The sequence below is a fragment of the Carex rostrata genome, chromosome 5 (genome assembly GCF_964058835.1).
Source record: "Carex rostrata chromosome 5, lpCarRost1.2, whole genome shotgun sequence".
Taxonomy (NCBI): Eukaryota; Viridiplantae; Streptophyta; class Magnoliopsida; order Poales; family Cyperaceae; genus Carex; species Carex rostrata.
In genome coordinates, this window is record NC_135922.1 from 12929871 (window position 1) to 12945056 (window position 15186).

General features: G+C 38.5%; 3 protein-coding genes across 7 annotated transcripts; 2 read left to right on the forward strand and 1 right to left on the reverse strand.

The window, feature by feature from the left end:
• The first annotated feature begins 343 nt into the window (after positions 1-343).
• LOC144554139 (CRM-domain containing factor CFM3, chloroplastic/mitochondrial-like) lies at positions 344-7580 on the forward strand. Of its 3 annotated transcripts, none has more exons than XM_078302389.1 (11): positions 344-451; positions 865-945; positions 1120-2630; positions 3129-3564; positions 3656-3786; positions 4316-4675; positions 5509-5665; positions 6320-6612; positions 6911-6970; positions 7071-7166; positions 7260-7580. In XM_078302389.1, the coding sequence occupies exons 3-11, from the start codon at positions 1311-1313 to the stop codon at positions 7311-7313; spliced, it is 2907 nt and encodes a 968-aa protein (XP_078158515.1). In that variant the 5' UTR covers positions 344-451; positions 865-945; positions 1120-1310; the 3' UTR covers positions 7314-7580. The 3 variants fall into 3 exon arrangements, with proteins under 3 accessions (XP_078158515.1, XP_078158514.1, XP_078158516.1); XM_078302388.1 differs by having other exon boundaries at positions 345-451; positions 862-945; XM_078302390.1 differs by lacking the exon at positions 344-451 and adding an exon at positions 493-563 and having other exon boundaries at positions 862-945.
• Positions 7581-8295: 715 nt separating this feature from the next.
• Positions 8296-11728, forward strand: LOC144554142 (NAD(P)-binding Rossmann-fold superfamily protein). 3 transcript variants are annotated; one of them, XM_078302394.1, is made up of 4 exons: positions 8334-8885; positions 8932-9148; positions 10164-10227; positions 10449-11728. In XM_078302394.1, exon 4 carries the CDS (start codon positions 10471-10473, stop codon positions 11494-11496), a length of 1026 nt encoding a protein of 341 aa, XP_078158520.1. In that variant the 5' UTR covers positions 8334-8885; positions 8932-9148; positions 10164-10227; positions 10449-10470; the 3' UTR covers positions 11497-11728. The 3 variants fall into 3 exon arrangements, with proteins under 3 accessions (XP_078158522.1, XP_078158520.1, XP_078158521.1); XM_078302396.1 differs by lacking the exon at positions 8932-9148 and having other exon boundaries at positions 8296-8482; XM_078302395.1 differs by lacking the exon at positions 8334-8885 and having other exon boundaries at positions 8914-9148.
• Positions 11729-12361: 633 nt separating this feature from the next.
• Positions 12362-14884, reverse strand: LOC144554141 (P-loop containing nucleoside triphosphate hydrolases superfamily protein). Its single transcript, XM_078302393.1, has 3 exons — positions 13602-14884; positions 12986-13153; positions 12362-12889 (listed from the first exon to the last, which is right to left on the reverse strand). The coding sequence occupies exons 1-3, from the start codon at positions 14700-14702 to the stop codon at positions 12524-12526; spliced, it is 1635 nt and encodes a 544-aa protein (XP_078158519.1). The 5' UTR covers positions 14703-14884; the 3' UTR covers positions 12362-12523.
• Positions 14885-15186: the final 302 nt, after the last annotated feature.

A 15186-nucleotide genomic window follows, 5' to 3' on the forward strand; every position in this document is an offset into this window, starting at 1 on the left:
ACTAGTTTTTATATAAACGGTCGCATTTTGAAATTCAAATAATTTTTTATATATGTATATTGAAATTTGAAAAAGCTAGATTAATTTTCATCTTTCTTTAAAAAAGTATTTATCATAAAAATTCTAATACCTCACATATTCATCCAATATAATTTAAATATATAGCATCCATAATTCAAATTAATTGTATTTAAGATTGTAGAAACTACAATCAATAAAGGATTGAAAATTCGAAACTAATCAGCGGTTTAGGGTGAAACACGGACTATCACACCGCAGTGCCACATGTAATCCAATTCCATGCCACATCGCATCAGGATATGATAATTAAACGCATCCTTTCTGTGCAGTGTAGTAGGAAACCAAACACGAGAGCATAATAACGAAAAAGCGAAAAGGAGACGTAGAGAAATAGAGAGCGAGAAAGAGAGAGATAAAGAGGAGAGAGGAGGTTAGTTTCGTCTCCTACTGAATTTCTGTTGTTATGGTTCATTAATTGTGCTTAACCGGTTGTGTGTGCAAGGTGTTCGACGAAATGCCATGCAGAGTGTTTGGCCAGCTTAGTTTGCTTTCTTTGGTTCTTAATGAAAACCCCACCTGAAGTCTTAGTTTCTCCTCCGTTTTTGAATGTAATCCTAATGGCAACTGTAACATAGGTCCTGCGTTGATAAACCCCGTCAGACTTATTATCTCGTTAAGTGTTTTGTATTTTCGAAAGTTTTGAAAATTTTCACATTTACTTTCTTTTTGGTAAAGAAAAGACTCGTTTTTTTAGTATTACATGGATAATTTCATGAAACATAGTTTATTCCAATGGCAATTGTGTACAATTTGATTGAACAATTGGTCTCTGATAAACAGCAGTAGAAATCAAAGTGGTAGATCGGGTTGACCGGTGAAGGTGAACAACTTGCTCTACTGTTTATCTTCCTTCCAGTTCCAGTGGTAAGATTACTTCTCTTCTCCTTTATTTCTAAAATTGGTGACATGGATACCACTTATCATATCATATGATGCCATGCTAGCTAATAATTACCAGCAGTTATGTCCAAAATTGATCCCCAGACATTGTAAATTTTGAATTACACATACTTTTAAACTTTTAAAATCTGAATTCAGGTTAAGAAAACCAGCAAGATAAGGAATTGCTTGCATATTACACAAGGATTTACATAACGGGTGCAGATACAAAAATGACTGGGTCTGAGTCTGTGTCGAGCTTGAAGACATGGTTTTTACCAGTCTCTTGTGCATTCAATACCTCCCAGCACACAGAAAAGGAATAAAATTAAAAATTACAATTAGATTTGATGGCTTTATCTCCTTGTCCCCAAGTTCAAGCGAATCCTTTATCCCGGACATTGCCAGTATTCCCGATCAACTTCAATTCCAATTTGAATTCCTGTAAGGGTTGGTGTTTGCATTGGTGTAAAAGTAAAACCCGAGAAGTTCCAATCAGTTTACTTGTAGCATCAGTGTCAGCGGGTCCTCCTTCGCAATCCTTATCTGAATCCCTTGACTCAGATGCCATATTCAAAATCAGAGACAAGTTTAATAATCACGATGATAGTTATAATAATGTAAAGGAGGAGAAGAAGAAGAGGAAGCAAAAACTCCGACCAGGCTTTAATGATGTAACCATGCAGAGGTGGTCCCGTCACTCCACTTCTCAGCGCCGCTCCTTTCCCTGGCAGACTCAGCGTCATAGCAACAATTTCGATTCCCCCAATTTGGGAGATAAACCCCAAACCCAGTCTGAGATTGCATTCGGTGAAGATACAAGTTATACTGCAGTTGCATCCTTATCACAAAATCTGACCAATTCTTTCAATGAGACAGAGGCTGATTCTCATTCCCAGCAAACTTCTCTCCCAAGCAAAAACACTAGTCAAATTCGGATAGTAGGGCTTCATAAAACTTTATCCGGTAAGCCTACAGCTCTCAAGAACTCGATTCCCCTAAGGAATAGTGCTACTGCCAGCGCTACCCCTTTGGCCACTTCTCACAACGAGACACAGGCTGATTCTCATCCCCAGCAAACTTTTCTCCCAAGGGATAGTGCTAATGCTAGTGTTACCCCTTTGGCTAAATCAATACCTATTATAACCTCTGACAGTTCCTTTGCTGAGACAACAGTGAGTCTCCCATGGGTAAGGGAAAGAAAAACGACCAGTGTTACCCCTTTGGCCACTTCTCACAACGAGACAGAGGCTGATTCTCATCCCCAACAAACTTTTCTTCCAAGGGATAATGCTAATGCCAGTGTTACCCCTTTGGTTAAATCAATACCTATTATAACCTCTGACAGTTCCTTTGCCGAGACAACAGTGAGTCTCCCATGGGTAAGGGAAAGAAAAACGACTACTGATACCGGTGACCTAAACCAAAACAAGTTGCGTAAAAAAAGAAGCCACACTGAGCTGGCAGAGCGGACCCTACCCGAACTGGAGTTGCAAAGGCTAAGAGATGCTGCTCTTAGGATGAAAGAGAGGATGAAAGTGGGGCCCGCTGGGGTTACCGAGGCTGTCGTTCAAGCTATTCATGATAAGTGGAAGGAACAGGAAGTTGTCAAATTGCGGTTTGAAGGACCTTCTTCTCTGCGTATGACGAGAACTCATCAAATATTAGAGGTTTATAAACTGTTATGATGCCCTTTTTTTTGTGATGATTTATTGTGTTACTTGCACTAGTAGAGTGCTTTGCAATTTTCAAAGTCCAAACAGTCGATGGAGATCAAATTTTACATTTTTTTTTTACTATTTTGTAAAATAAGTAGAAAATCACCTAATCTAGAAATTCTGGACCATCCAAAATAGTGATTTTCAACCTATCTAAAAAAAATAGTAAAAATATTCTAAAAAAAAAAAGAAGTAAAATCCGGTCTCCAACTACATTTTCACAAGGAGATCATGTTGAGTGGTTCAGATCGATTGTTTTAACTTTGAAAATAGAGATATGAATCCATAGTACAGGTTGATCCGTACTTTGCAAAGTACCATGGCCTCACTCCTAGTTTACATGTGTGTTGTTATCTCTTTATATAGTTAACATCTAAAAACTGTGCTTTTTAACCCAAGAAAAAAGGAAAAACAATTCAATTGAATTGTGGTTGCTATTAATTTTCCCAGGACAAGACAGGTGGTTTAGTGATATGGAGGTCGGGCAGGTCTGTCGTGTTATACCGAGGAATGGGTTATGAGTTCCCTTGTGTGAAGTCATATGCTACTTCCAAAACTGTCGCTAGTGACCCGCATCACAGTCCGGACCAAGTACTTTTGTCTGACAAGAAACCGTCTTTTGGGGGTTACGATTGGAGTGGTGAATCAACATCTGCAGCGGATGTAAATGCCACTGAGAGGTTGCTAGATGAGCTGGGTCCCAGATACAAGGACTGGTCGGGGTACGGCCCAATTCCGGTGGATGCTGATTTGTTACCAGGTCGTGTACCCGGTTACAAACCGCCATATCGGATGTTGCCATACAAGACGAAGAATAAACTGAGGAATTTCGAGATGACTGAACTGCGCCGACTTGCTAGAAGCATAGCACCTCATTTTGCTCTAGGTATCATGCTATTTGTTGATATTTCACATGATCATTTTGTATAACAAGTGTTAGTTGGTATCCGATGATTGGATAATGATAAATCAAACAGGTAGAAATAGGGAGCATCAAGGACTAGCAGCTGCAATAGTGAAGTTGTGGGAGAAGAGTGCTATTGCTAAGATTGCTATCAAGCGGGGTGTGCCGGTTACTAATAACGAGATAATGGCCGAAGAAATCAAGGTGTTCTTTTCTTATGCCACCTTCAATTTCGGCTAGCACATTTCACGTATTTTGTGATTCCTTACTTCCCCTAAATGTACTCAGACTAAAAGAAGAGTGAGGCTATGTTACTATGCATAGCGTGGATTGGTATGTACTATGGATCAATATCTTCGTTTTCAAAGTTCAAACTGTTAATCTGAACCATTCAATATGATCTCCATATGAAAATCTATTTTCTGACTAAATTTTATATTTTTTCTGAATTTTTACTATTTTTTAGATAACTAGAAAATCACTACTTATGAATGGTCTAGAATATTTAGATCAAGTGATTTCCTACCACTCTAAAAAAATAGTAAATCAATCCTAAAAAATGTAAAATTTGATCTACAAGTACATTTTCATATGGAGATCATGTTGAATGGTTCTCTAGACTTTGAAAATGGAGATATTGATCCACAGTTCGGACCAATATGTGCTTTGCATAGTACCATAGTCTCACTCCTAAAAGAATTAAGAAAAAATAACTGTGTGATGTAATGTGCAGAGATTGACAGGAGGGACACTAATGTCAAGGAACAAAGAATACCTAGTTTTCTACAGAGGCAATGACTTCCTGTCCCCATCTGTCAGAGCTGCTTTAGTAGACAAGCAGCAACAGGCAGTGATTACACAGGATGATGAAGAACTGTCCCGGCAAAAGGCGCTCGACTTGTTGTCTTCTAACAGTAGACCCATTAAGGGGCATTTGGTTGCGGGCACACTGGCAGAGACAACAGAGGCCTTATCAAAGTGGGGTCACAACCAGCATTTGATAAGCGAAGAGGAAAGAGAAGCGATGAGGAGAGACTTGGCTGTGTCTAAACATGCCTCTCTTGTTCGCGTCTTCCAGAGAAAGCTTTATCTTGTGAGTTCTCTTTGCCACTAGGGGTGTTCATTGGGTCCGGTTTATTTGGTTTTCAACCCAACTTAAAAAGTTTGGATTAAATGGTTCCATTTTTCGGTTTAAATGGATTGGTTCGGTAATTAGTTCAGTTTTTCTTATTTGGTTCGGTTTAGATTTTTCAAAATCGAAAAGACCGAACCGACCGAAGATTTGGATATTTTATAACATCTACATATTTTGTTTGGAATTGAACAATGTGTGTAATGTCAACAACTTGTAGATATAATTCATGTTTATTTCTATGATTTCTAAATGTATTTGTGTATGTATTGAGTTTTGACCTTTTTTAAGTTTAAACTCTCTTATTTCAGTTCAACCAAGCAAACCTAAAATTACTGTGGTTATTTTGTTGTGTTCTGTTGTTATTTTGGATATTTTACAACATCTACATATTTTGTATGGAATTGAACAATGTATGTAATGTCAACAACTTGTAGATATAATACATATTTATTTCTATGATTACTAAATGTATTTGTGTATGTATTGAGTTTTGACCTTTTTAAATTTAAACTCTCTTATTTCAGTTCAGCCAAGCAAACCGAAATTTACTGTGGTTATTTTGGTTTGGTTGTTATTGGGTTGACAAGTTTAATTCGGTTTGGTTCAGATATATTTTTTAAAAACACCGAATAAAATTTTGGTTTTATTATTTTGATTTGGTTTTAACCGAACCGACCCAATGAACACCCCTATTTGCCACCCTCAGCACCTCTCTATACGCTTATAGGATAACACAGTCCCAAGATAATTTTTGAGTTGTGACACTTTGCACCCTTATCTCATCTTATCAGGCAAAGAGGAAATTTGAAAAAGCAGAGAGAGCTTTGGCCAAAGTTCAGGAGGCCCTTATTCCTTCAGAGCTTCCAACTGATTTAGAGACTGTTACAGATGAGGAGAGAGCCAAGTTTCGCTCAATTGGTCTTAAAATGAAAGCCTTTCATTTGCTTGGTATGTTATTTCCTGTAAAAACCTCAAATGCATAGCACTTATAAACCAAATTCAGTAGTAATAAAATGTGATAGTGATGGTTTCATATGATCTAACATGATTCTAGGTTTCTGATATTTCCATATCTTTGTTCGGTCTGGGGCAACACATGATATTAATAGGATGAGTGATGCTATGGTACTATGCATAGTGCACTTTGGTTTGTACTTTAAATCAATATCTTTGTTTTCGATGTTCAAACAATTGATCCAAACTATTTAAAATGATCTTCATATGAAAATGTACTTGCAGATTAAATTTTATATTTTTTAAAATTCTTTTACTATCTTTTTAAATAGATAGAAAATCACTACTTTTGAATGGTCTAGAATCTTTAGATCAAGTGATTTTCTATCTATCAAAAAATAGTAAAAAAAATTATAAAAATTATAAAATTTGATCTACAAGTACATTTACAAGTAATTTTTCATATGATGATCATGTTGAACTCGACAATTTAGACTTTGTTGATTGATCCATAGTATGAACCAATGAGTACTATGCATAGTACCATAGCCTCACTCTAAATAGTATACTGAAGTTAGCTTGATTTAACTATGTATAAAACAAACACATTTTTTAATTTTTACATTCGGTATATATGTGTTATTGCAGGGAGAAGGGAGATTTTTGATGGGACAGTACAAAACATGCATTTGAGCTGGAAACACAGAGAGTTGGTTAAAATTATTGTGAAAAGAAAAAACTTTGCGCAAGTGAAGCACATTGCCATCTCTCTCGAGGCAGAGAGTGGGGGTGTTTTGATCTCACTTGATAAGACAACAAAAGGTTACGCTATCATACTTTACCGTGGTAAGAACTACCGTAGGCCCCATATTGTCAGGCCCAAGAATCTTCTCACCAGGCGGCAAGCTTTGGCACGCTCTATTGAGCTCCAGAGACGCGAGGTAGAATAAATAATATAATAATAATAATGCTAATAATACTACTACTAATAATAGTAGTAGTAGTAATAATAATAATGGTAATAACAACAAACAACAACTTGTGCTTGTACTCGTGCCCCAATTTTTTTCCAAAAAACTTGTGCTCTCGTGTTTTTTTTTCTTTCTTCTTTTTTCATTTGATAAACCCTGGATGCCAAATCTGTTTTGGGGAAGACTGGAAAATGAAAAGACAACCAAGATCACTGCATTTATTTTTTCAATTTCTGATTCATATTTATATCTTAAATTTCCTTATCAGGCACTGAAGCATCATATGTATGAACTGCAACACAAAATTCAGACAATGAAAGATCAGCTAGTATGGATTTATTTTATTTTATTTGTATATTTCATTTTTTATTACCTTGTTGGAAATTTATCTGATTTATTACCTATAAATGTGGAAATGTTCTCTGCAGGAGCAAATGAGGGCAGGTCCAGAAACAAAGGGAAATCACCTTTTGCAAGAAAACAATACTTTCTTCCCAGACGACGAAAGTGATGACGACTTTGATGTATGTCTTGATATGCTTTGATGATTTGTTTATTTACTGATAGAAAATTCATGTAATATTTTGTTCTGATAGAAAATGATTTTGTTATTGCAGGATGAAGGAGAGGAGGCCTACCTTAAAACATATGTCAGTGAAGACGAGGATTAAGATATGATCAGATCGAAAAAATAGGATTGGATGTACCAAATGTAATGATGTGATACATTCTTTGTAATTGCCCAACTATGTTGAATGTATATATTAGTTTTGACAGTTCCAGTTTAGATGTAATGTACCACTCGTTTTACTGTAGCTAGTCATGTGGACAACTGGTAGTCATCAGTCATCACTCGGACAGAGGAAAATAGTAACGTGTCACATAATTCCTATGTTTTTTTGTTTTTTTTATTAAAGGTCTATGTATTCCTTGCATCATTGTTTATAGAGTAGAACTAGAGTGTTTCTAATCAAGCTTATTTGTAAATTTAACTCTAAAATTTATCAGATTAGTTTCAAACAACAAATTCAAACTGTTAAAATTCTTCTATCTTATGAGTGATGTGTCTACATGAGAAAATTTTGAAGTTTCGAAATAATTTAGTATGAAATAAAGTGGTTAAAATTGAAAGCTTTATAAATTAATTTTAATGTATTTACATGAGAAAATTTTGAAGTTTCCAAATAATTTAGTATGAAATAAAGTGGTTAAAATTGGAAGCTTTATAAATTAATTTTAATGTATTCATTTTTTGAACGTCTTTTGATCATTTAATTATATACAAAACTAATTTAAATTTAATTTTTGTTATGTAGACGCATTACTTGTTAGATAGAAGAATTTTAATGGTTTAGATTTGTTATTTAAAGCCAATTCAATATATTTTATAGTTGAGTTCACACAAACTTAGTAAACTTAGGAAAATCCTAGTTCTACTGTGTTTATATATGTTATACAATTTAAAGGTTATACAAAGCGTCAACACAAAAATCTGCAAGAGAAAAGTGCAAGCTTAAAAATGAAAAAGAAAAAGAGTAAGAAAGATGCAATATAATAATTTTGAATACAAGCTAAAAATGAACAGTATTATTGACACATGAATCCTTCATTGACACGTGGGTCCCACTTCAGTCCAATATCACTGTTCTCTAGTCTCTTCGCTGAAATCATTTTCTGGTCTTCTCTGTTGATTTTTCTCGTCCCCTTCTCCTTCCTCTCTTTTTCCTCTCTCCGCGTCTACCTTCTCCTTCTCAGTTGGCTTCCTTCAACCCTTGCACACCTTCTCCGTCCCTTCTCCTTCTCTGCTCATCTCCCTACCAGCGTCAATGCAATCACCAAGGTAATGAACTAATTTTGATCTGTAACTACCTTTTAAATTAGCAAAGTTGCTTCCATAATTTCCTTTAGTAATTCAATGAATAAGGTAATGGGGGGCACACTGGGGTTAATTGAAGTTAAATTGGTTGTAATTGAGTCTCCTTTAGGTTTATAATAAATAAGGTGGTTGTACCACTTCTATAAATTAAGAAACAATTTCTGAGGAATGGATGCACAAGCCTCATTGTTACAAAAACTACCAGACCTCCGATTCAGCATAAGCCTCAATGTTGTAAAAGTTTGCTTCAAGATAACACAGATGTGCAATTATTTTAGTACCGACCTCTACTTCAAATGTTAACTTGAAGAGTTATTTAAGTTTACATACCTTTACTTCAATTCCTGCTCTATTGACCAAAAAAAGAGTTCTCGGTAGCAGCTTCATATGTTTTTCATATTTGTAAAATAAAGGCCAGTGTTTTCATTTTTGAGGTACCTGCAAGCAACACCCAACTAATAGGTTGTCGGGATGAAAAAGCTGTATACTGTTAAAACTTGACAATTTTGCCCCCGACTTTAATGAGTTTTTGTTTTTTAGAAACCTTAACTGAACTAAGTACATCCAAAGCATTTCATGCTTAATTAAGATAACAATGTCTTTTGCAGCTGATATCATATTTCAGAAAAGGTTAGTACACTGTTGCCTTTCTTAATTTATCTTCAATAGCATATGCTTATTTCTCTGGTGATATTACTACCAGCAGTGGATCTGATGTATTTGGGGCTCATATAGTTCCCTGTGTACATTGAGCTACAAGTTCTTTGCCGAGTTGCCGCCTTAGGAATATATGTTGCATTTCGTTTAACCAAATCTTTATATATCCCTGATTAATCAAAGTACTTAATATGTGTGTTTGAAATTAGATTATGAATATCTACCTGAAAACCTTGCCTTTATGAAAGTATGCTGTTATTTACAAATCATTAGTTCTAGAAAAACCAATGCCTTCTCAGGTTTACCGTTCTTGCACAGCCAAGCTATAAGAGTGTTGTAGATCACGACATTGGGCTCATGCCCTTCTGAAATCATATTATCAAGAAAATCCAATACCGCCTCACTTTCACCTTTCTTGCACAGCCCATTTATAAGTCGACATTAGGCTTTTGCCCTTTGGTTGGACAACCCATTTGTAAGTGTTTAGGTTACGAGATGCAACATTAGACTTCATGCCCTTCAGAAATCATGTCATCTAGAAAAACCAAGGCCTTCTCAATTTCACCTTTCTTGCACAGCTGATTTAGGTTACGAGATGATTCTTTGCAGTCTAATCTGATCAGATTGTTAAAATATTAAATGTTATTGAATTAAAAACAGTTTCTGGAACTTTAATTTCAATCTACAACCTTGATCTAAAGGAAATACAGAATCTGAATAGCCAAACCCTAATTAGAATTTTTTTTTAGTATTTGGCATTGTAATTGGATTAATGTTTTCTTATTTTGACTATAAGCAAAAGTATTTTTAGCCAAACCCTTGGTTATTGTAGTATGTACTGGTACCAGCAGAGCTTATCTGTATTTTATGGATTGACAGATAATAAGTCAACAACCAACTTAAAAGTACTCACACCTTTAGACCATTAATATTGACACATGCAGCACTAATCATTGTATTTTTAAACTAATTTTCCTTTGATGAACAGGTCGTGAGGTAGTGTAGCTCCTGATAACGTATTTTGAACCCATCAAAGACCAAGCAAGTTGAAGGTACATTTTTGTAAAATAAAATTGCATGTCATTATACATTACAATCTATTTTATATTACAACTATGTTTAGAGTTAGAAATGTAGGGACAAAATGGTACACACATCTAATACTTCTAGGTGTACAGCTCTTGTTATGTCCTGTCTATTTAATGTTTATGTATAGTTTTTGTTCTACCTTTGCACTGTATCAACTATTGATCTATATACTTTTCTTATCTAGTTACCTCATAAGGCTCCCATCCATGGCATCTCCAGTCCTTCCCCTGCCTTCCTCTCACCCCTGTATTCACCTCGATTCCCCCACACTCCACACTCTTCTCTCCCCTCACCTCCTAATCCCTCACTTCCTCACCTCCCTCCCCGCCTTCTCTGTTTCCATCCACTCCCCTCCTCGCCTCTCCTACACGCTTCCGTCCCCTTCCTCCTCCCCTTCTAATGCGCTCCTCCTCATGCCCTGCTGGTCAACCGATCCCGGCCTCCCCTACCTCTCTGTCAAGACCGTTACTGTGTTTCCCTCCAATTCCTCCCTCATCCATCCCCTTCCAGGCATCCATGCCACAGTTTCCCTTTTCCACTCCTTGACTGGCTCTCCCCTGGCCTCTCTGGATGGCACCTCTCTTACTTTTCTCCGCACCTCAGCTATCTCTGCCCTTGCCTCCTCCCTCCTCTCCCTCCCGTCCCCTCAAATCCTACTAATCATCGGCTCCGGTGGTCTCTCTCCCTACCTCATCTCTGCTCATCGCACTGCCCGTCCTTCCATCAACCACATTTTCATCTGGAACCGAACAGCCTCCAAAGCACTAGACCTCATTCATGAACTCCGTAAGAAAGAACCCGAGTCTTCTACTGTTACCTTTGACTACGCTGAGAAATTAGATGAAGTGATTGGGTTGGCAGATATAGTGAGTTGTGCGACCAGTTCGTCCAGCCCAATTGTGAAAGGGAGGTTACTTAAGCCAGGTGCACACCTGGATTTGGTAGGTGCATTCACACCGACAATGAAAGAGTGTGATGATGATGCGTTGTTGAGAGGTAGAGTGTTTGTTGATTTTGAAGTTGCAATGGACGAGGCAGGGGAGTTGGTCGGGGCATTAGAGAGAGGGGTTTTGAGAAGGGAAGATATTGTAGGTACATTGACTGAATTGGCTGGAGGGAAGAAGGAAGGGAGAAAGGGTGATAATGAAGTGACTGTTTTTAAGTCTGTTGGTACTGGAGTGGTTGATCTCTTGGCCGCACAATTGGCATATGAGAGCTATATCAAACAGTGAATTTGCCTCTCAAATTTTGGCATTGTGTAAAGATATTAGGTGCATTGAAATTTGACTAGGCTTTATTGTTACCTCTGGTTGTGCGTTCAACCATGCTTAAAGAATGTTGCAGCAATGGTTTCTCAGCACTTCTTGTATATTATAAATATTGTCAAAATAGTATGTACTCTTTTGGGTTTGAAATTTACAATACTAAAGAGAATAATCAGAAATGAAAATGATTCCAATCAATTTAGTGGATTAACTGGGTATGGAGCGAGGAAAAACTGTTAGAGAACAAATAGGGTACTAAGTTGCTTGTTACCGCTGGAATGATGAACAATGCAGTAACATTTGGTTATTAAATTTGATTTCATTCTATTTTGCTCAATTATTATTTTTAACTTTGGTTACTCTTTTTGTGGCAACAAATCCTAGTGTTTTGAAAGCCTGTTCATGATTCCTGGATGGTTTTGGGACACCCATAGATTTGCTATAATCGTTGTTATTGACTAATACTTCAAAAAAAAAAAAAAAAAAATCATCAGAAACACCGAGACACAAAGAAGCCCCAAATCCCCAATAAAGCCGAAATTCTAAAAATAAATCGAATCACTCTGCTACTACCTTAATGTACATGGCATACATGGGAAAGGGGTCAGTCCGGTGTCCGTTCAGAGCTGTTTGATCCGCATCAAGATTACACCCCTTCTAGATTCACAGACATAATTTAAATTGTTTGCACAAATCTTAATGTGGATCAAATGGCTCTTACTTGACATCAGCCCATCAAACCAAATTCAGTACGATGCCCATCAAACCGCCTTTCCTTCTATAATGTAAGTGTAATTATAAGAAGCAAGACCTCTCATCAAGCTACACATAATTGACAAGCAACATGATTTATCATACCATAAAAAAAAACAGAAATTATTCCAAAAAAAGAATGAAAATATACATTTTTAACTGTTCAGCAAAAATGTCAAAGACTCGACTGTTGGAAAACTCTTTAACCTGCAATCCAAACCATGTGAAACAACACTACCCGTCAAGCATCGACAATTGGATCAGAAGACTTGACTGCATTTCCATCATCAAATTTCTTTCCAGATTTGTTAACCCGTTTAATTTTATCAGATGCTCTGTCAGCCTGAGAGACGATCTTAGAGACAGAGAAGCCAGGTTCCTCGAAAACTGCAGCCCTGGTGTGTATGAGAGAGCTTCTAGAAAGAACCTCTACTCCATCGTACGTCCATACACCTAACACAGCTTCTCCTCTAAGACTGATGCCAAACCAGCCCAGACCCGACACAGCAATGTCCACACAGTTGGAATCCCAGCTGTTGCCACAAATTTTGAACTCTTTCCTGACCCATTTGCCAAGCTCCTTTACCCGGTCCTTCCCTATTGGAGGCTGCATTAATTGGAAACAAAACAATTAATTTGTAGGCTGAATTAGTTTGTATAAAAGGAGCAAAATTAATGACTAATTAGTCAAGGGAATGTGAACCTGTAACTGCAACCCAAAGTGGTTTTGAAACAAAGAGGAAGCGTGTTGGGTCTGACCCATGTGTAGTGGGAGGAGAGATGATGCCCAAACTGTCACATACGCGGACCCCACTGTCAGTTCCTCTATATCCATTCTAACCAGTCCTGCAGCATGTATGGATTGCCCCACCTGTTACTTGGCCAAAATCAATACTTTCTTTTAGTCTGTGCAATGAATACAAGTCATCCAAAGGTACCTTTTTATTTATTTAAAGAATGCAGCATCCAAATTCCGAAATGCTTCAATTGGCAGTAAAGTAAGCCAGGACGACAAATATAACATCTCAATTACACATGCACGTAACACTAACACTCAATATTCCATGAATGATGAAACTCCAGAAATGCTGAGTTTTACAAATCAACAGTAAATAATATGCCAGTATGAACTAATACAACTATTAGTTTGTTAATGATTGCAATTTGCAATTTCATCCAGAACCTTATTAATACGCCCCAGACTATACCCCTATGCGTAAGCAATAACTCCTTTCAGTTGCACAAGGCATATGGTTTACATAGTTACATGACCAAACCAAATATGTAAAACAAAAAATGCAGGTGTTTATGCTACTTACCTTTATGCGGTAAGTGCGAGGTCGGAGAGGTTTGGAGATTTGCACCAGCTTCTGCTCATCCCGGTTGAGGCAGGTCGTGATCTGACCTGGATTCAGTATCCCAGGTGTATCATACAGCTTTGCTCTGCCCTCTAGCACCCCATCCACTTTCATTACCCCCAGTGTGGTCCCCGGCACTGGAGACTCTGTCAGCCGGGCCCCATCACCAGCTGCAGGGCCCCACTTAGCCATGGCATTGATCAAGGTAGATTTACCGACATTCTGTGAACCCACAGCCCACACATTCCCCCTGGGTCCAGCCAGGCTGTGCACTCGGTCCAGGAGTTCTCTGACGCCCCAATTACGCATGGCACTGGTGATCTGGATGCCTGCCAGGGGAGCAGTGAGGCCCCCATCGCGGGCCCTGCTGCGGGCCCACTCCTCCAAGTGGCCAGGGGGTAGCCTGGGCAGGAGGTCAGCCCGGGATACAACAAGCAAAGGGCGAGGCAAATTGGAGGGCTTGCCTTGCTTCCAGGCTTCACCATGGGAGTCATGGGAGGCGGAGATGAGTCGGGCGAGACCTCTGGGAAAGGACCCATCAAAGTCAGAGGCGTCAGCAAGGAGGAGGAGAAGGGAGGGGGCACCGCAGGGGGAGGCCAGGCGAGGGGCAACAGAAGCCTGGAAATCAAATTCCGGTAGAAGGCGGTCGGCGGAGGGGTTCTTGACACGGCCGTAGTGACGGAGGGAGTGGCAACGAGCGCAAACCACTGGCTTCTTTACTTTGATCTCAGACTCAACCTCAGGTTCAGGTTCCGGTTCAGGCTGGAGGGATTGAGTTGAGAGGTTGCCGGATTTGAATGTACTGGAGAGGAAGGGGAATGAGTTTGATAAGGAGGTGGAGGAGGTAGAGGGGATGGTGAAGTAGCCGGGGAGGGAAGAGGAATCAGACTGCATGTGGACCCCACACCCGGGGCAGAGACATGGAGGCGGAGATGTGTCGGATAGAGGAGCAGATGAGAAACGGCAGAGGAAGGAAGGAGAGGAGGAGAGGTGTCCCCGCCTCCGCCCTCGCCAGTGGCGCGCAAGAAGAGATGTATATGAAACCATGGTGTCTACTTTCATGTCGTTCAATTAGTTACTATCTCAGCCTTGCTTCACTCGACGAGTCTACGACTACGACTACTCGCAACAGCAACGGCAATGGGTTTATGAAATTATGGTGATGGTATTTTCGTGCTACTTTACTGATCACGCAATGCAAAGCATGCACGAGAGGTGTTCGAGATGAGTACCCAGGGGCGGCGAGAGGGAGTATCCAGTATATTGAGAAAATAGAAAATAAAAAAAGAATTAAGGAAAGGTTGTTGGGTTGGGCTTGGGCTTGGGCTTGGGCTTTAGCTTTACTGGGCTTTCTGCCTATCTTCCAAACAAATCTCTGTTTTGCCATCTCTCAAAATTATTAGTTATTGAGTATTCTGCTATGAATCTGATCACATACGACTGATCATTTTTCGTTCATTTTTTTTTTTTTTATAATCCAACGGTCAGTAGTCTTCTTCATCCAGAAATAATAATTTTCCAAACAAATCCATACGATTGTTCATTT

Excerpts from the sequence above, each read along its gene's own strand:
- LOC144554141 (XM_078302393.1), bottom strand. The coding sequence starts at position 14,702 with ATGAAAGTAGACACCATGGTTTCATATACATCTCTTCTTGCGCGCCAC. Across the intron at positions 13,154-13,601 it reads CTCGCACTTACCGCATAAAG|GTGGGGCAATCCATACATGC; the intron begins GTAAGTAGCATA and ends GCCAAGTAACAG. Across the intron at positions 12,890-12,985 it reads ACTTTGGGTTGCAGTTACAG|CCTCCAATAGGGAAGGACCG; the intron begins GTTCACATTCCC and ends CAATTAATGCAG.
- LOC144554139 (XM_078302389.1), top strand. The coding sequence starts at position 1,311 with ATGGCTTTATCTCCTTGTCCCCAAGTTCAAGCGAATCCTTTATCCCGG. Across the intron at positions 4,676-5,508 it reads TCCAGAGAAAGCTTTATCTT|GCAAAGAGGAAATTTGAAAA; the intron begins GTGAGTTCTCTT and ends TCATCTTATCAG. Across the intron at positions 6,971-7,070 it reads AGACAATGAAAGATCAGCTA|GAGCAAATGAGGGCAGGTCC; the intron begins GTATGGATTTAT and ends TGTTCTCTGCAG.
- LOC144554142 (XM_078302396.1), top strand. The coding sequence starts at position 10,471 with ATGGCATCTCCAGTCCTTCCCCTGCCTTCCTCTCACCCCTGTATTCAC.